General features: G+C 38.9%; 1 protein-coding gene across 1 annotated transcript; it reads left to right on the forward strand.

The window, feature by feature from the left end:
• Positions 1 to 4,125: 4,125 nt before the first annotated feature.
• On the forward strand, positions 4,126 to 10,673 carry AGR3 (anterior gradient 3, protein disulphide isomerase family member; the record flags this gene model as incomplete). Its single annotated transcript, XM_082014713.1, has 7 exons — positions 4,126 to 4,231; positions 6,255 to 6,318; positions 7,610 to 7,662; positions 8,311 to 8,387; positions 8,648 to 8,711; positions 9,778 to 9,861; positions 10,624 to 10,673. 7 exons carry the CDS (start codon positions 4,126 to 4,128, stop codon positions 10,671 to 10,673), a joined length of 498 nt encoding a protein of 165 aa, XP_081870839.1.
• Positions 10,674 to 20,547: the final 9,874 nt, after the last annotated feature.

A 20,547-nucleotide genomic window follows, 5' to 3' on the forward strand; every position in this document is an offset into this window, starting at 1 on the left:
CTCTCCGTGGCAAGATGGAGAAAGGCTGAAATTTTGATCTTCAAATATAGAGCAGAGAAGACAAATTGCTGGCCATTGTCCTGCCAAAGGGCAGTCACAGGTAGCTCAGCACTAATTTTAATCTATTTGATTGAATGTCCACCCCTTTACTCCTTACAATAAGAAACCTGTGCAGTGAAGAACACAATACCTCAGGGCTGAAGAACACAATATCTCAGGGTTGAAAAGCAATACGCTTCAGTCCACTTGGAAAATTTTGGTATTTCTAATTACTTAATGATCTGCAATTAGTTGAAGAGTAAGAATAATTGAAGCTTCAGTACCTAAAATTTCTATGTGAATACGCAAAGCCTGGATAGAGAGATATGGATGGGTAACTTGGATGGATGAAGGTTCTTTATATTATCCTTGGTTTGATTTCAGATAATTATATGCTTAAAATTTAAATGAATAAATGCAATATAACACTTTGATTTAAATATCTGCCTGTATTTCTTTTGTGACCAACCTTTCTTTTTCAGCCATTCCAGGAGCTGAATGTATTATGGATTTAAATACAATTAGTATACTTTTTTAACTGGAAATGCAAGTTTGAACGCTCTGCTACAAATGTTAGAGATACTAAAAACACAGAAAGTCACATTCTGCACTTTTTGGTACCAAAATAGTTGATAATACATAATACAAGAACCGTACATCATTAATTGTATAGGTGTCAGTAACAACAAACATCAGTAGATTAAAGCATCAACGACAAATAAGAATTCAGACCTTACGGGAAAATGAGGACGGAAAAGTGTAACCATAGAGTCCATATAAACAAATACATGGGAGAGGAAGGACCAAAAGAGGATTTCTTCTAATTCCTTTGCAAAAGCTATTCAAGGAGGAGGGAAAAGGTGATCTCTCTAATTCCTTCTTTGTGTAAAGATGATGAATAAAGGACTTCTCCCCCATTAGTTGCTAGTTAAAAATTATATCAAACATCATGTCCAAAGAATCAGACCATTTTTAAACTACAACTCACAGCAGCAATAATCAGATACTTTAAACCATACTCTTTAAATAAAGAATTTAATTTCCTCCTCAAAAAAAAAGTTACCTTTATTTGTTAATTACATTCCTCTTCACAAAGTAACCCTTGTGTCTTCCTATTAGGTTCATACCTGTCTTCAAGCACCAGTGAACCCAGCCATTCACTGGGAACAAAAGCACCTACAGTCCCAGCTTTCATTGGCGGTTTCTTTTTTCACTGGACATAAGCCAGACTGAAAGTGTTTGAGGGGGGAAGTAGCAGACACACATAAGCCACTATTTATTTCCAGTCCTCATACAAGACACCTGATACAAGCCAAGCTGAAGAGAAATCCAAGGATTCAGTGGACGAGCATGGGAACTCACAAGAGCGAAAGTTGGAGGGATGGCAGAAAAGGAAGGGGGAGGGTGAAAACACGTGAATTTGGTTTTCAGCTAAAAGGTTCTTCTCATTTTTTCCCAGGTGAATGTGCTGCTGTTGCTACACAGAGACCTGGGCAGCTCAGGTGTTCTGTCTTTAAACCACACCGCTTTTTAACTAACCGGCTCCAGAAAAAGGTCCTTCCATCGGGAGAATTGATCACTGCTGGTGAGCAAGTATTTCTCATTCTTAACTTTCGTGTATTACAGCAATGAGGTTTGGTTGACAAACTCATTACAAGCCTAGCTATACAAAAAAGACAAATGATAGATGCTTACAGATTAGCTAGCAAAACATTTGTTCTGATAGAGATATGAAGGCAATTTATATGGTGTTGGCCGTCATTTTTTTCTCTTATCAATTAACTAACATTGGACCATGTAATATCAAAAATTCAGAATATTTAATTTAAACTGCCTCCAGCTACAGCTCCATAAATTATCCTTCCAAAACCCTATCGATTTTCAATAGGATGATAATCAATTATTTAAGCTTCATATAATTAATCCTGTGACTTGAAGATACATTTTAATTTTTTCATGAATACATCATGAAAGAAAGAACTGATTCACAAATTCCGTACCTGCTTTATAGAGACATTATCTGGTGTGATTTCAAAGTCATAACTATTTATGTTTAAATAGCATTTTAACACGTTAATATAAATGCTAGATTTATTATTAACATCTAATAAGTAAACTGATACTAAAGATAGTTATTAACTTTCACATAGAGTTGCAACAAGTACTCATCTGTCAAGAGTATAGTAGTAGCATGTAATGATCTGCTTTTGCTGACTGAAGTTAGTGGTCTGCACAAACATGGGGAAAGTTTGAATGGAATTTCTATTACCAAAAAATCCTCATCCCCCAGAATTAACTAAAAGATATGGTCTTTCCATAGGAAACACTGGGAAACACTTCACGTTTCCTTATTAACATCCATATTCTCCAATCATCAAATTAATGTAACTAATAAGCTCCAAAGCAGACTCCTTTCTAAAACTCAGTCGACAATAGCTAACATCAACAAGCCTAAGGAGGAAAATAGGTGAAACCAAAAACAACTCCAGAGCTGTGATACCATGTTGGGGAAAGAAAACTGTTGTGGACAAGACTAAGGAGAAAAATGTTATAATGGATGTATTAATTATTTTAGCAACCTTCAGAAATACAGATTTCTTACTATATTTCAGTTTTTCTAAAATTTTGCACATTTTAATGCGCAAATTTTTCTCCAGTCACTTGAATGGAATACTTTTCTTGTATTGAGATTGCCAGGTACAGGAAGCAATATTTGAATTTGTTCACTAGAAATTGAACTGTTAACAGCAATGCTACTAATGTTGAGGAATTCATTAAAGTAAGGCTGATAGGTGCTGAACTTGTCATGCCTCTCTGTCCTAAGAAACATGAAGCATCTTCTTTTGCCAGCACTCAGTACTGTAATTCCATACTGGATATCACTTATAAATTCAAGTTTGAATTTTTCTTCATCAATACAGGCACAAGTGCTTTGGCGTTGGGGTTTTTTGTGTGTATTTAAGTATTAAGGCACTAAGTATTAAGTGTATTAAGGCACTTTCTCAATAGGTCATGCTGGTAACTCCTAAAGCTCAGTCTCTGAAAAGTGGAATCTCCAGCAAGAACTGATAAGATAACTGGGTGGTATCCTGGGCTATATGCATTATATTTTTTAACTGGATTCAAATCATTAGGTGTCCACCTAAATATCAGAGCTTTAATGCCTAAAGATGATTGTACCAGGCAGAAAGAATATTACCAATTTTTAAAAATTGGCTTTGTAATGCCTTTCCCCAACTATCACTTTTGCTCTCCGGCTTTTATCAAGCAGAAATTACTGAATTTCTTACAACTATCTTTGTCAAGAAGAGAAGCAAACACCTTCAGAATACTGAAACAGCCAGGAGAACAGATGGATTGTTTTATGAAGCAGGATTTGGGCTGAAAATAAGTTTTAGAATCCCATGAAGAATGGGGATATTTTTTGAGTTTTCATTGTGAGAAACAGCTGGGAATTTCTTTGACATTTATCTCACAATCTTTAACATCCTGGTTCACAGAGTGCAGGCTACAAAAATTATGGCAATTTCAACATTATGGAAGGATTTGCAGATTTAAAATGTATTATACATGGAGGCAAATACTTGTCAATTTTCCTGCTTTATTAAGGAGGATATCATGAGATATCTTTTGACCCAAAAAACCTACTATCCGTAAAAAGATCCTGTGCTGTTACGTTTCACTGAAATTAAAAAAATAACAGAACGAACAACTAGTAGCACTGTCTTGACATTTTCATATTACAACATTGTACTAGTTCATAAGAATCAAATTCTGGGTGGCCAGAAATGAACTGAAATGAACTCTGTTCCGCTGTTCACACTGTAGTGAGAACTGTCCCCTGAAGCCTAATTTTGACAGCTGAAAGTAGTGCTGCATGATAAAATCAAGCGCCTCCATTTTGCACTTTTCTCACAAAGAAAAGCATTTCTAGAAATAACCAAAACTGCCTCTGTAGTATAGATTGGTAGGATAGCACTAACACATTGATTCACACAGCACCGGGTGACAAATCCATGCGACTAAAGCTGTTGCTTTGTTTTCCAGTTTCCTTGTTGCGTTGAAAGGGACCTTCTCAAAGAAATAATGGCCCATTCAACATTGGCTTTGTCCCTCCTGCTAATAGCAGTCTCTTCCAACCTTGCGATGGCAATCAAAAAGGAGAAACGAGCACCTCAGACACTGTCAAGAGGTACTGTATATTTAGTGTACGTAGTTACCTCCTTATCTTACCACATAAGTTAGTAAATGTTTTTATTTAGAATACACCTGAAAACATATATATATACTTCCTGAGGTGTGTTTCTCTAATGTTAAGTGACACTCTGAGTAGTGCATCTTCTTACTCCATGTCATTTCACTCTGTCAGTTTGTTCTTAAGGGCATGGCTGAGGGCCTCATATAACCTGCATAATTTATGTAACTCCCAGTGACCTAGTAGAAGGAGGATAACCTAAACTGGGTCTCTCAGATCAGGATGCACTTGTAGGACTATCGGTGAAAAAATATTCTTCCATATACCAGTTAAAAGATATTTTGTTATGGTAACTTATTAAGTACTGAAACATATTTTCATAACTCCACTTGGTATGGAACAATTTTTCTACAGGCCTGTTTCTATACACAGAGCAACAGGTTGAGCGACTGGTGGGTTTTTCTGGGTGACTTTTTTAAAACTTTTTTTCATCAGATAATCACGTTCATGCTTTGCAGTGAATAATTAACTTCCTTGCAGTGCATAATTTTCAACCTGAATGTTAACTAAAGACCCTATTTTAAGTTATTTATATCTCACCAATCCTTAGAAATACAAGCAGAGAAATAGCTTACCCAGGTCTTTTCCTCTTCTCCATCTTCCCTCTCCTTTCAGCCCTATTCACCCCAAAAACTCTCCAGCCCCCTCCCTGACCTCTTCTGCACGCTTTGCAAAGCCTGCAGATCCCACAGCTCACCTCTGATACCTCAATCTGGAAGGTATTGCCTATCTTGCCTATGTCGGGATTTATTTTTCCCCTAAACCTAAATGCATGAAAAGATAACAAGGACCCTTCTATTCTGGCAATTTTGAACATAATAGTCACAGAAAGCAAGTGTCAGTTTTCTAATTCTGATTTCAGGCCTCTTGGGTTGCTGTAGAGCCTTGAGCACTTTACCTGTAATTTTCACAGACCAAAGGGGAATACTTGAACCTGTGGTAGAATGACCCTGGCTGACTCAGTCACCTATCTCAGCACCTGACTTCAGCCATGGCTGGGAACACACTGGTCAACATGCCAGAATCCCAGCACCAACCAGAGAGATCCGTAATCGAAATCACTCTCCTGAAAGAAGAGATGACCTAGTAGCATCACAAGCAATTCTCCGGTGAGAAAGCTAATAGCAAATCTCTGCATAATAAGGGCTGGTCCAAGCGCTGTCCAGACAATGCAGAAGAAACAGAGCCTTAACCCAGTCCAGATCCAGAAGCCCTTCTACAATTGCTATGAGGGCCATCATGAATGGAGCAACACTGCCTGGGAGGCAGGGATCTACTACACAGAGGCTGGCATCTTTGGGATCTGAAGGCATGAAACCAACTGGACTTTTTGAGATTTGCTTTTTGAGATCAGTGTATCACCAGCTATGGATGAGCTATGAAGCTGATGATTCATTAGGATTTTGTTTCAGTGGAAATTTTTATTTAACAACTATTCTTTTATTACATTATTTAATTAAATGAAGTACTTACAACTGCAGGTCTTGAAGTTCATTACTCAGGAGTTAAGTTTATAACCCAAGACTCTTCTAATGACATTCATGTTAAAGTCAACCTTATTTGAGCCATTATATTTTATCTTTCTCTCTAACTTTATAAACCAACTTTCTCTTCAAGCCCCAGGGTCTACATGAAATACGGAGCAAGCAATATAAAGACATAAAGGGGCTGGGTGCTGATTTAGGGACCTCTGAGTATTTAGAAAGATATCTAACAGGTTTGCCAAAGGACTTGAACTGGATACACAACGAGCTGAGTTTTTCTGGGGTTTTGGATTTTGGAGGTTTTTTAATCTTCTGGTACACCTATCAGGGAATGTAGAATTAGTATATGCAGAATGTTTGAGAACCTTTGACTAAAAACCCCAAATCCTATTTGTGTACAACTACTGATAAATATAAAAAAAAGAGTTATAAGTCACTTGCCTGGACACCAGTTAACCCTTTTGTTATATTTCTAGGGTGGGGAGATGAAATTACCTGGGTACAAACATATGAAGAAGGGCTTTATCAAGCGAAAAAAAGGTAAGAGATTAAAAAATAGTTTGAAAGACAAAGCTGTTAATCAGTTACACCTGAATATACTATAATGAAACAGAACAAAGAAACACCATGACAGCTGATCTGCAGACTACCCAATTAAATAAAACAGATTTTGTGTCTACAAATAAAAGCCATTGTGGGGTTCTTACGACTCTGAAAAAACCCCATGGGTCAACAGGAAATTCTACATTTAATGCTGTTATTTCTTTGTCACAACAGCAATATTGTCATTTCAATAAGCAATGATAAGTAGATGTAATTCAAAAATACATATTTTTTTTCTTCATGTCAGGTACCTCTGATTACTTTCTTAATCAACAGCTGGAAATCAGTTACATTTGCTCTTGCATGGTGATCTACTGCCTCTAATGTTCTCCCCAACATTTTATTAGTTGGCTTGTGTGCATGATGTTCTCACTGTTTCTCACTATCCAGGTAGAAATGAAAGTTACAATCTGAGTCTTCTCTGGGATTCACCTGAACATATATTTGAGGATTCGTAACAATATTCATTTAAATCTCTTTTACAGTTCATTTTAGATCATAATAGTGTAGCGTAAGCTATTGTTAAATTGAAGGCAAATTATTTTTAAAATAAAAAGCAATTAATTTCATGTACCCTATATGAAAATGGCTAGGAACTGAGCAATTTTTGACAATGATAGCAGATCAAGCATTAGAAACCGATTTGCTGAACAGTAACTGTTGTTAAAAAAATACAGGAGAAAATGCACAGAATTGTTTTGTGTTTTGACACCCAAAAATGTAAAATTTTCATACTTTATCAAACTATTTAGAGGAAAAAATAATTTACCGTGTATCTGTTCAAGCAAGCTTAAAAACTATGGAAGTATGTGACGATAAACCCAATTTTATAAAAATTTTTTCATTCCAGTTTAAACAGATTATTTTTATTTTCTTAATCATGGTGAACTTCACACTTAAGCAATATTAAATGCCTCTGCAGTTTGATTATATAGTAACTAGGAGCAAAATGATGATGATACTGTTGGTTTTTCTTGTAAAATCTATTACTTTAGAAAACCTCTTTAGATATAGAAACTGTATTTCTCTATTTCTTTCATTTATGAAGGAATTAGGTTCTTTTGCCTTGCTCAAAAAAGTCTGTAATTCTTTACAGAATGTCTGTATGGTTTTACTGTAAGTTAACATAAAATGAAATGCAGTTTGCCTTTTCCAGTCTGCTAGTAAAATCACCCATTTGCATACTTGTCAAATTATCTAACTACATGTTTTATTATTATTAATAAAGTAACAAGCCACTGATGGTCATTCATCATTTGGAAGACTGTCAATACTGCCAAGGTAATTTTGATTTTTTGAGTGTTAATATTTCATGAACATTTATATAAGAAACTGCACATATCTATACATTTACCTTGCACTTACTCAAAATTATTTAAAGAAATAGGTAAATGAAAATGTAGTTGAAAAGCTAAAAATTTATTACTGTTATTTAAAAAAACTGCACCATGAACCTATCCAACAAAGAACATGAAAAATATTCAGTGCTGCTCTCGGGCTATCCCCAGTGCAGCACTCGTCAGTTTAGATTAAGAGACACAGATTTGTTACTGACTCATTGAACAGATTTAACACTGTTTGGCTCTCCTGAACTGGTAATTAGAGAAGGAGACAAGGACAGGGCTGCTGAAATTGATCTAATAAGAATTTTCTGAGAATAATGCACTTTTGTCAAGCTGAGACATGGTATCCATTGAGACGACAGGCTTCATAAATAACAGAAAAGAGCTTCCATTTTCATAGCCGGGAGGTTGTACTGACATGGGTCAAAAAAACAAAAAGCAGTGATAGAGCCCTTAAGTGTCTCCTCAGGAATGTGAATCAGCAGAGACAGGAACAATGTGGCCAGTCTCCAGCCAATGTGCTGCCTAAATGCAGAAGGAAAGGCAGTATTTGAGATGGACTTCAAAATGACTGTGTCTTTTCTAGCACTGAAGAAAGCTTTTGCAGAAAATGAAGAGATACAGGAAATGGCCCAAAATAACTTCGTTATGCTGAATCTCATGGTATGAGGGTTTGGGGCGGTTTGACCAGTATCATTTTTGGCCTGTGTTTTCTATTTAGTTGTCTTGCTTTTTCATGTCATTTTAGCTAAATACTTCTGGCATTTCAGTTACATGTAATGACAGGCATTTCTGCACGTGTATACACTCACAAGTAGAACCTTTTTTGGTTTTCTCCTCTGGTATAAGACTATTCACAGGTGGTACTACTTCAGCAAAATTTATAGAAATATTTTAATAACTACCTTTAATTTCTCTGCCAGCATGAAACCACAGATAAAAACCTGTCACCTGATGGACAATACGTGCCTCGAATCATGTTCATAGGTATGTACAATATTTATGTATCTTTAAAGATGTGATATCTGAATCTATGCTAGTGTCCTCCTTTGGGGACAATAAAAGGATTCATTTTGCAAAAGGAAAATACCTCTAAATTTATCATTACCGTGGCATTAGTCTAGAACTTGGTAGATCTGAGTTCAGTTCTCCCTCTGTCACAGGCTTTGACCCTCATAAACTTCCTCAGGTTACAGATATGTTCTAGAGGGTACCGAATCTGTGCTTGGGGGCAAGATGCTTAAATATCTGTTAGCATCTGGGCTTTTGCTCTCCGTGCTTCTTGCTAGTGCTGTTATAAGACAAATTTTATTGAAAACAGTCAAATATCTGTCTCAATGTAGATATCTACAGTGTGAACATTACCACAGAACAAGTCAATAGTCAGTGACACCTAAGGAATGATTTATCCCATCATAAAGCCTACTTCTGGAATAGATCAAAGGAACCATGCCCCAGAGTGCCTGTTCCTTTTCACTGACTGTACGAGGTCGCCTGGAGTGACTAGCTCTGTGGTGGCATCCAAAGTTATGTGAGATGAAGCCCACAGTCAGAGACCAATGTAGTAACAGGAGTCAGTTAATTAACAAAAAGCTTGAAAGAGGAATGGGGAGAAGAGAAGTCTATAACAACTCAATCCCATGATGGGAACATTAAAAATCACAAGATTTTCATTCTGAAGGCTCTAGATAGGTCATGCTAATATTGCATTAGATATGCATGACCCCCACTATGCGTGTATACAGTCAAATTGGCCTCTCCTGATGTAATCCCAGAACTTGTAAAACAGGATATTTTGCTTTAAATATGGATGAAATGCATGTGTAATCTATCACTTAAAAATAGCTGCATAATATAAAAATGAGCATCAGCTTTTGTTCAGGATTTCTCCAAGTAAAGTGCAGTTGGTTGGAACAGAGCGTAACGGCCTCGTAATTGTCTTGTTGATGAAATCAGAACAGCTCAGAAACAGGGCTGTCAAAGTAGTGCCATGGACATTGCACTCAGCTGCTGTGGGAATGGAAAGCAGTGTTTCATACGATTACTTTTTCAGACCCATCTCTCACTGTAAGAGCTGATATCACAGGAAGATACTCCAACCGGCTTTACACTTACGAACCACAAGACATACCATTCTGTAAGTGCCCCCTTTGTTGTGTTACTTTGCATTTCACATTGTAAGCAGCCAGATACACCCCACCCCAATCATTTGTGCTTGAGAATTCATTAAGATCTCAAAGTAATGAATAAAGACTCTGTGTGAACATTTGCAACAAACTGTAATAGTCTAACCTGTTCCAGCAAAACACTTAAGCACACCTATTGTCCTATGGAATTTATCGTGACTACTCGGGTAAGACAAATTGAAAGATCATGGGTGAGAACTTTCAGGATCAAGATCTGAGCAGTTTGCTGGACAATGGTGAAAGTCACTACGCTCAAAGGTATCCCACTGCGCAATGTAAACAACCAGTGGTGGGAGGGAATCAGTGAAGAAATGCTGGTGGCTACCTGGGTACCACCTCACACCCATATTTCAGAAAGGAATGTGATTTTTCAGGTTGAGCTAGTCCTTACTCTATACCATTTATCTGACACCAATGCAGTATCTCACCGCAAATATGCACGTCACATCTGATTACCAGGCTTGCTGTTGAGAAATGAGGGAGTTGAAAGGAGTCTTGTCAAATCCCTTTAAGTTAAACGTTTTGATTCATGAAACTTTTTACCTTCTGCTTTAGTATCAATGCCAGAATTTTCACAACAGAAAGCTCTACAATATAATGTATGACCATAAATTAATTTCAATATGAACAATTTACTAATCAAACTAGGTGGGTTTTTTAATTGTACAAATGCACATTAAGTACATTTTTACAGTTATTTATTTTTCTTTCAGTAATAGAGAACATGAAGAAAGCACTACGCCTCATTCAGACAGAACTGTAACCAGCAACAGTGAAATGACCATAGCCTCTACGAGGTGAAGCTGCACTAGGAAACATAACATTTTTAAATATTTTAGTTAACCTTTCTGTCTCTTCTAGCATTTTGAACTCTTACGAAGCAGCTTTGGTATATCAGATTTCATAAGAATTTTGTATGTACAATTTGAAGAACAAACATAGAAAGACCATTGCACCCATTTGAAAAACAAGAGGAGAAATCTATTAAACACTGAAATTAGTTTTCTGAATAACTGAAAGCAATGATTTAAGGTGCAGCAGCTTTGAGCTGTATTTTATCAGTCCAACTGTGACTTTGTCAGCTATGACTTCTGAGTAAGAGTTACAACCAATCTTTTTCATGTCTATTTGCAATTTGTTATATAAATTAATAGAAGTATCTCAGCTCTTAAATTTTATTGCAAGAAGCTTGTAAGTTGTTGCTGTACCTATGCTTTATGCACTGATTTCTCATTAAAGGATAAGAAACTTTGCTGGCAAATCGGAAAGAAAAGCTCTTCCTGTAAATCTTGGAATAGCTTATATAGAAAAAAAACAGTGACCTAGGCTTAGCTTTCTTCTGTATAATTTTAACTACCATTCTGATAGCTGAAAACAGAGCAGATGTTTTACACTGAGCATGTGGTCTCGGTGAGGTGATAATCATCAAATAGCAACTACAGGTTTTACTACGATAACGATACAGTGAAGCAAGAGAGGTGGAAATTCTGAGATAGTCCCAGAACTCCACTCCTGAGGCTAAGTGATGCCTGTAAAGTCTGGTACGGGAAAAATGAACTGGCTTGTCCTAGCTTTTTTCATTTAAATGCCACTTAAGTCATGCGAAGTTCATCCCAAGTCTTCCCCTCTTTTTCTGTGGCATCCTAACCCAGATATCATGGTGGCAGCTTAGTGAGGGGATCTGCACATACAAAACCTTCACAAGATTTCCCCAGGATCACCGTGTGCAAGGGCATACACACGCAAAACACCTGTTTTGAGTAAAAAGCAAAAGTCAGTTGAAATGGTTTGTTATCCCAGCAATGTGCTTTTTCATTAGAGCAAGACAGTAAGTGACTCATCCACAGTAAGAGCATGTATGTTATGTTACGCGCAGGGCACCAGTGTCACTTGTTGTGCTACCTGCCATTTCCTATGATGCTGCCTGCATACACATATAAAAGATGAAGGAAAGATCTTTGCAGGAGCTTTGGTAATTTACCATACCTAGGATTAATTTATCATGAAAGAGTTATACTGCAACTATGTCTTCATAATTATCTAAAATTTAGATATAAGCATATATTGCAAAAGAGTGGTGATAAATGACCTGTACACTAAGAGAAGAAAAATCTTGTATTAGTCATTAACAATATATTGTCTTCATAATCAGTTAAATTTTTTTTTAACCTATGGGAAAATGCTAGAAACAATATTAAACTTGTAATCATACTCCTTTGAGTTGTGTTTAGCTCTACTCAGTTATGTCCGTATCTATTCCAGAATCGGCAACATTTCCCAGTCTGTGGGCATACCCTCCTTTGAGTGTCCCAGAGATGTTCAGGAGAAAGTGACGTGAGCTAGCTGCCAGAGGTGACACAGGATAGCCATGGCAGCACTTTCAAAGTAGGGTCGAGAGAAGATTTACTTTGGAGAGAAGCACAGTACAAAATAACTTTGGAAATGCTTAAGTAGTAAATTCAAAATACTACCAAAAAGAGTAGGTGCAAAGTGGCGGGTCTTTGCTGTCATATTGCAGGGAATCTTTTTCCTTCCTACATTCAACTTTCAACATCAGCCAAGATCACGGGAGACATTGGATCGAAACAACCTCTGCTCTAACGCAGGCAGGAAACAAAACGTGGGACAGTTACACTATCAGCCAAAGTCTTCTTCACCTACTTAAGATTCAGAAGACTAAGGTTGCAGGCTCTGGATGGATATTTGGAGGAAGGCTGCACTTGTGGAACTATTTGCATGGCTATGTGTTCATTGCAGTGTGAAACAAAAACTTTCCTTTTCAGATCTGGAAAATAGATGCAAAACAAACCTGTTGTCCTCCCTTCAACTCTAGTAACTACATCTTTGTCCATGGTATTCTTGTTTCCTTGCCTACTACTACTATTCTATTAATTGCAAAGGTGACAGTGTCTGCTGTAAAAGACTACTCTCATGGATTACTCTAGTCAGTCCAGATATTCCATCAGCCTTTCAGAAAGGGCATCCTCACACATAAAAATGCTGAAGATCATAAATAAGCTGAGGGATCTTTCAGGATTATACAGTGGATGAGCCCTTAACCTCTTCTTTCCTGTTAAGTAGATACATGCACATATACGTAGCTCAAACCCAAGGATGATGTCCTTTTTGTGCTAATTGTTGTCACTCCTCACACTGAAATGTTAATACATTTCTATACCAAAGAGGGGGAAGGCACAGTCTGACATCACACCACTGTAACTCTGTAAAAGAAAGCTTGGGAAGTATCTTATTAATGTATATAAATACCTGAAGGAAGGGTGAAAAGAGGATGGAGCCAGACTTTTTTCAGTGGTGCCCAGTGACAGGACCGAGGCAGTGGGCATAAACGGAAACACAGGAGGTTCCGTCTGAACATCAGGAAAGACTTTTTTACTGTGAGGGTGACTGAGCACTGGCACAGGTTACCCAGGGAGGTTGTGGGCTCTCCATCCTTGGAGATATTCAAAAGCCACCTGGGCATGGTCCTGGGCAACTGGCTGTAGGTGGCCCCACTTCAGCAGGGCATTGGACCAGATGACCCCAAGAGGTACCTTCCAACCTCAATCTTTTTGTGAAGTCAGTAGTCCCAACTCAGTGCGATTATTTAGGTGGGCTTATAATTTAACTGCTTTTAGAGAATTACCAGCTAAAAACACAAGTGACTACTTTCAGTTAATAGAAAACAAGACCTGCTTGTTTAACTGACTGGAGCAAAATTGCAAAAGCAACATAATTCACAGCAACAGGGTCTTACCTTATTTTTACAATTTAAACTGTCAGGGTTATAGGGATGAGGGATGGTCCTCACAGCAAGCGAATAGCTAACGTGCAAGAGTTATCCCTAGATATAAGGACACACTGTAGTCGCTGTGAGATAAGGTTACTAAACTCAACCCACATCTTATGCCTGTGGTTGCCCTCAGTGAATTTACTGTACTGAGATAATCCTGATGTGTAGCCTTTGTTCTGGTTTCTCTAGAGACAGCACATATTGGCTACCCCCACTCAGTCAAAATAAAGTTTATTCATTCTTCAATGCTGATAACAATTGCTAAGATGATACATACTTGTACACATTTACTGTCACTGGTGCAGGTTTATATTAAAATTAATAGCATTGTCATGCTTTCCTCTTAGCATTTATGATGCAGCAGGTAAGGTATCAAGTTAAAAAACTAGATACTCAAATCAAACACATCTTCGTCCTTACAGGAACAGTGAACTCCTATATAAATCCTATGCTCTACTCAGCTATGAGCAGATGGGTGCCAGCTTGCTTGATCTGGAAATTGTATGTTAATTACTATTTTACACAAACATTTGCATGCTTAGGGATTACATTTGGGTCATTTATTTTAGTGGATCCATTCATAAGCAAAGAGATGGCTGTCAAGAATCCACAAAGCTGGAATCCCAAAAGGTTTGTGATTCAGGACCACAGTCCAGAACTTGTGTGGGCTCAGGAATGCTAAACTCTATAGTCTGACCTCAATGCAGTAAGAGAAAATACATGGTAGAATTCTCACTTAGTGGTGTTGTGGAAGAAACAAGTAATGCAAGCCCTGGACCTAGCAGTTCATGAAAGGCAGGTCCTGCTTGACCAACCTGATCTCCTATGACGAGGTGACCCGCCTAGTGGATGAGGGAAAGGCTGTGGATGTTGTCTACCTGGACTTTAGTAAAGCCTTTGACAGCGTCTCCCACAGCATTCTCCTGCAGAAACTGGTGGGTCGTGGCTTAGACGGGTTTACTCTTCACTGGGTGAGGAACTGGCTGGATGGCCGAGCCCAGAGAGTTGTGGTGAACGGCGTTAAATCTGGCTGGCAGCCGGTCACGAGTGGTGTTCCCCAGGGCTCGGTTCTGGGACCAGTCTTGTTCAATATCTTTATTGATAATCTGGATGAGGGAATTGAGTGCTCCCTCAGTAAGTTTGCAGATGACACCAAGTTGGGTGGGAGTGTTGATCTGCTGGAGGGTAGGAGGGCTCTGCAGAGGGATCTGGACAGGCTGGATCGATGGGCAGAGGCCAACTGTATGAGGTTTAATAAGGCCAAGTGCAGGGTCCTGCACTTTGGCCACAACAACCCCATGCAATGCTACAGGCTTGGGGAGGAGTGGCTGGAGAGCAGCCCGGCGGAAAGGGACCTGGGGGTGCTGGTTGACAGCCGGCTGAATATGAGCCGGCAGTGTGCCCAGGTGGCCAAGAAGGCCAACAGCATCCTGGCCTATATCAGAAATAGTGTGGCCAGCAGGAGTAGGGAAGTGATCGTGCCCCTGTACTCGGCACTGGTGAGGCCGCACCTTGAATACTGTGTTCAGTTTTGGGCCCCTCACTACAAGAAGGATGTTGAGGTGCTGGAGCGTGTCCAGAGAAGAGCAACGAAGCTGGTGAGGGGCTGGAGCACAAGTCTTATGAGGAGCGGCTGAGGGAACTGGGGTTGCTTAGTCTGGAGAAGAGGAGGCTGAGGGGAGACCTTATCGCTCTCTACAACTACCTGAAAGGGGGTTGTGGTGAGGTGGGTGTCGGTCTCTTCTCCCAAGTAACTAGTGATAGGACGAGAGGAAATGGCCTCAAGTTGTGCCAGGGGAGGTTTAGATTGGATATTAGGAAAAATTTCTTCACTGAGAGGGTGGTCAAGCATTGGAACAGGCTGCCCAGGGAGGTGGTGGAGTCGCCATCTCTGGAAGTGTTCAAAAAACGTGTGGATGTGGCGCTTCAGGACATGGTTTAGGGGACATGGTGGCGCTGGATTAATGGTTGGACTTGATGATCTTAAAGGTCCTTTCCAACCTAGCGATTCTGTGATTCTGTGAAGTCTACTGTTGTTCTCTGTATTTTTGGCATTTAATACTGAGCCAGCAGACAGGAAATAAACTATGTGAATTAAATAAAATACTATATTATAAATAGCAACAATTTCAGAATAATACAATAAGCACCTACTTTCATTCTCAAACAAAAGTTAGCCTTCGTATCTACACTGCAATGCATGTTATTTTAACATTTGAAGAAAATCTGGATTAATTTCCAAAGGTATTATTGATAGTGTTTGCATCTGTAATCTAGAACAGTATTTTCCACTACAGAAGTTTTTGACAGCTTTGACAAACCACTTATCCAAGCAGAGAGCAGCCACTTCCCAGAAGTATCACAGGCACATGAATTCCTCTGTGTCAGGAGAGATCTCTTTGCAAAGTGACTAAAGGGGATTTCACTCTCTTCTTTCCCTTTTCAAATCCCCATAGGTACCATGTTGAAATCCGTTCTCAGCCATAGCCTTGAGAAATGAGACTAAGTCTTCATGATTCTTAAACATGCAGATCCAGCCCTTTTGGTGGAGCTAGATATTCAGGTAAAAACCACCCTGTATGTTGCACACATATTTCCCATTCACAGCTTAGTTCAACATTCATCCTTTATTTTAGAGCAGCTACTATATCTCTGCCCTCTCCTCTTGACAGTTTATTTTGCCAAGCAATATGTCTCCTGATAGAACAGAAACTCAGATCTCGGATTAAAGTCTCATTGCTCTGGAATAAGTCCATAGCTTATGCAATGAATGATACATGATTCTTTCCTCTTTTTTCCTCTGAAATGAATGTCATGAGTCACTACTCCCTCTTTTCTTCCCTTCTTGTCTTCTTGTGTACCACACAGCTTTATTCACAATATTAGTGGGCAGGTTTTTATTCACACTCTTTACTTCCCTTTCTTCATAAAGAGCAAGAAACTGTTCCTTTTGTTCCTTGGTTAACTGGAACCAATCCAACCCGGCTTATTTGACCTCTGCTATTTGGGTTAGAGCTGAGGGAAGAGAGTAAAAGACTGAAAATGTGAATATGAGAGGAGCAGTTGTTTTACACAGAATAAATTCAGTCATGGTATAAGGCCCAGTACTGAGAAAACCTACCTGTGCAGACTGTGTGCTTTTATAGAATTCATAACCTGTATACTGTATGTATGGATGCTAATATTAACATCAGCATAATAAAGCATCGCCTGTGGAAGCCCATGTTTTGTATAAAAGACTGCTCTGAGTTCTGCCTTTGCTATGAACATGACACATTCCAGGAAGCAAACTTTATTGCCACTTGTTCACATATCCATGCCTACTTTACTGTCTGGACTTATCTGTTGTAATCAGACCAAGCGTAGTCAAACAAACGTGGACTTCACGTCAGCGAGGTGAGGCACAGGAATCTGAGAACTAACAGAACAGGATCCTCCCCTATGCATCCGTCTCAGGGAGAAAGGCGTTGGCTTTTCTAGGCAGATGGCTGATGTATTGGTCTGCAGAGCTAAAACATTTCCCCCATGTGCAAATATTTGCACTTGACCAGAACAAAAGAAAAGCCACCATACCTTTGTGTACCACGGAGGTGAGAGATTGTGGGACACCTCAGCACTTAAAATGCAAAAGTAACTTGGTCTTGCAGAATAAGACTGATACACTTTGGATTGTTTCATGTGCTACACGTGTTCTTGCCAAAGGCTGACAGGGAGAAATTTCCAAATGCTGAGGTGTCCTTCACAAGACTGGCCAAGGCACTGCTGTTCAAGGTGCTTATGCTATTTGTCACTTACCGACTTGGGTTGCCACTGTGTACTGTAAATTAACTGACCCACTAGTCACTGAAAGTGGATTCGTTTCAGCAGCCCATTTTCTTTTAAGAGGTATCATATAGTAGCTGATCCCTTTAGAATAAAGGAAGACTCACAAACAACAGCTTGTCCTACATTTGCATAATAAGAAAGAACCCAAATACATTGGAGCCATCCTTTAATTTACACTGCCATATCAAGCACTGTGCTATGATTCCAACTCCTCTTAAATAGATGTACATCAAGTCACCATTTGTACATGTCTAAGTGTGACCTCTGAGAAAGACAAAAGACACGATATACAATAATTTTTTAATTTTATAATGCTCATGAGACTGTACTCCTCTATTTTTTTGGGGTGTTCAAACATGGTTATTTCTTCAGGAAAGGGCCTAAAAATACTTCAGAAAGTTCTACTGTCTTCTGTTACCTTTCTGTGCACACTGAGGAACACTCGTTACTGCTTTGCACAACCTGGCTGCATGTCCCCAAGTGATTGTTTGTAAAAGGTTGGCACACATGAACCCACCCTGCTATTTAGCACTCAGCCAGCTGAGGAGAACTGAGTTCACAGGTGTGTACAAACCCCTGGCTTCATTGCTTACGTTCACATACAGGGAAGATGAGAATGACTGCTTGGAGAAGAAGCTACACCCTAAGGTGAGGTGTACTGTACAGGATGGGGAAAAAAGGAGCCTTGATCTGCTAAGGTATTTTTTACTTCAAGCCTACAAGCAGGTGGGGCTGTGATTTTACACATTCAAGCAGAACAAGTGTCCACATCTCCCAGACCTGCACTGCTTCACTTGCAAGACACCTCCATATCCAGTATGTGTTACTGTTATCAAATATTTTCACATATACGTGCCCACTGAGGAGTAATCTCACCCTAATTGGAAGAAATATTCCCTCATGGCCTCATTAATTATAAACTCTTGACCTTGATTAAAAAAGGCAAAAATTCCTAAATCTCATAACAAATTCCCAAAAGGGAATTCAAAGATTCAGAGCAGCAGTTACCTTGGGCCTGGAAACTCAATCTTTCCTTCCTTGGAAGAACGGCCTTTCTTATTTAATAACCAAATAAATTAAGGCATAGGGAACCATACTGCAGTGAAAATGTATTATGGGTTGTTCTCCATTCTTGGATTAAAGATATGGGATGTGGAAATACTCCTTTAAAGAGAAAGAAAGCTTTGGGGGTTTGTTTGTTGTTTATAAGAGCAAAGCAACAACTTTGTTGATGTCTCATGGAGATTTTTAAATGAATAATTATTCTTTCGTGCAATATTTCTAGAAGGCAACAGTGTAAATGTGAACCTATCTTAAGTGCTTATGTGCTATCCACTATATTAACACCATCAAGTATGACTACTGGGGATACCTCAAGGCTGCCTTTCCTGACCAAATGTGTTGACTGCACAGATGGTGAACTTGTACAGCCCCCGGTACAGCTACAGGGCATCTCTGGAGCACAAAGGACCAGACAACTTAAGCATTAGGCAACACAGATCCTTTGGTTATTTACCCTGAAGAAAGTCGCGGGAGCTAAGAATGGTTAGCTTTCCATATTTTTATACAGAAGGAACTAAAACATTGGCAGGTTGAAGATCACACAAAAAGCATGTGGCAGGGCAAGGAACTGAAGGCGCATTTGTCCAGCTGATATGAATGAAAATAAGCACAAATTAATTAGTGTTGCCTCTTTCTGACCATAAAATGTGTTCTACTGGTTGTTTGAATTCTTGAAATTAAGGGAGAAAAGGCAATGTGGTAAGATAAATGAGAGTACGCATGATTTTATGCATAAACTTTAAAGCATAAAGCCGTTCCTTCCTGCACTGAAACGAATCAAGGGATACGTGTCCTTCTAGTAGAGAAAGTATGACTCACCAAGAACGCTAAAGAAAATTCTCCCAGTGCTATGTAGTTTCCTAACATGCTCTAGTGAGCCATAAACAAATCCAGAAGTAACAACGTCTTTGAGAAAGAGTAAATTCCAAAAATATTTGTGGTAAACAGATAATTCCACAGTCTTAACTACAGTGCTAGAAGTCTTATAATAGCTACCATGTCTCCAGGTAAAGTTAAAATCAGTTTAAAGAAGAAACTGTGGTTCAAAGGCTCACAATAGCAAGTATTGCCAGTGCCAGTAAATACTTCCGCATTACTCGATGTGTACCTTTTAGTCATGTAAACTCAATACGTTTGTGGTGATATGCTGATAAATCATGGAAATGTTCAAACTACATAGCAACTATAGGGGCAAGTTGCCAAAAAGATTTCAGACTGATAACCATATTTTGAAACAGCAAAGTTGAAAAACAAGTAAAATCTTCCATTAAAATGATTACAATAATTTCAAACAGTACGAGGAAAAATAAAATTGTATGTTTTTTATGCAAAAATTCTGAATGTGTTGGCAAAACTCACTGATGAAACCAAGAATGAAAAATATACTTCTAAGGGCACTTCATTTATACAAGTATAGATTGCTTTGCATGCTGACACAGGGCAGGGGGGAGGGAAAAAAATCTCATTGCTCTTTAGGATTGATTGCTCTCAGCAGAAAATAGTTGGACACAAAAGCTTGCCAACAATTAAATAGTCCCCTCTCCCCCACCACAACAAGGTATACTCTAATAAAAGCTGTAGTTTCTTAACATCATGTTGTCCAATAACACATTACTGTTCTCTGTATTAAAAAAAATAATTTGGAATATTAATGCTATACTAATTAACATATGTTCTTGTTGGGTGAAGTGGACAAGCAAGGGACCTCAAAACCAACAAAGCAGGGCTGAGGGGGGCCTGCCCAAGGGTACGCATACAAACAGAGGGGGTGCTGACGGGGCACCATTATGGCTCCCATGCCTTTGCTGGATAACCAGCATGGCTGGGTGCCTCTCCAAAGTGCCTGTCCACTGACACACATGGCATGGGGAACAAACACTACATGTCTGCGTGCAGTTACAGGGCTACAATCTCATCGGGATGACAGAGATGTGTCAATGTAGCTCACACAATGGGAGCA

The sequence above is a fragment of the Phaethon aethereus genome (assembly GCF_964289735.1).
Source record: "Phaethon aethereus genome assembly, chromosome: 2".
Taxonomy (NCBI): domain Eukaryota; kingdom Metazoa; phylum Chordata; class Aves; order Phaethontiformes; family Phaethontidae; genus Phaethon; species Phaethon aethereus.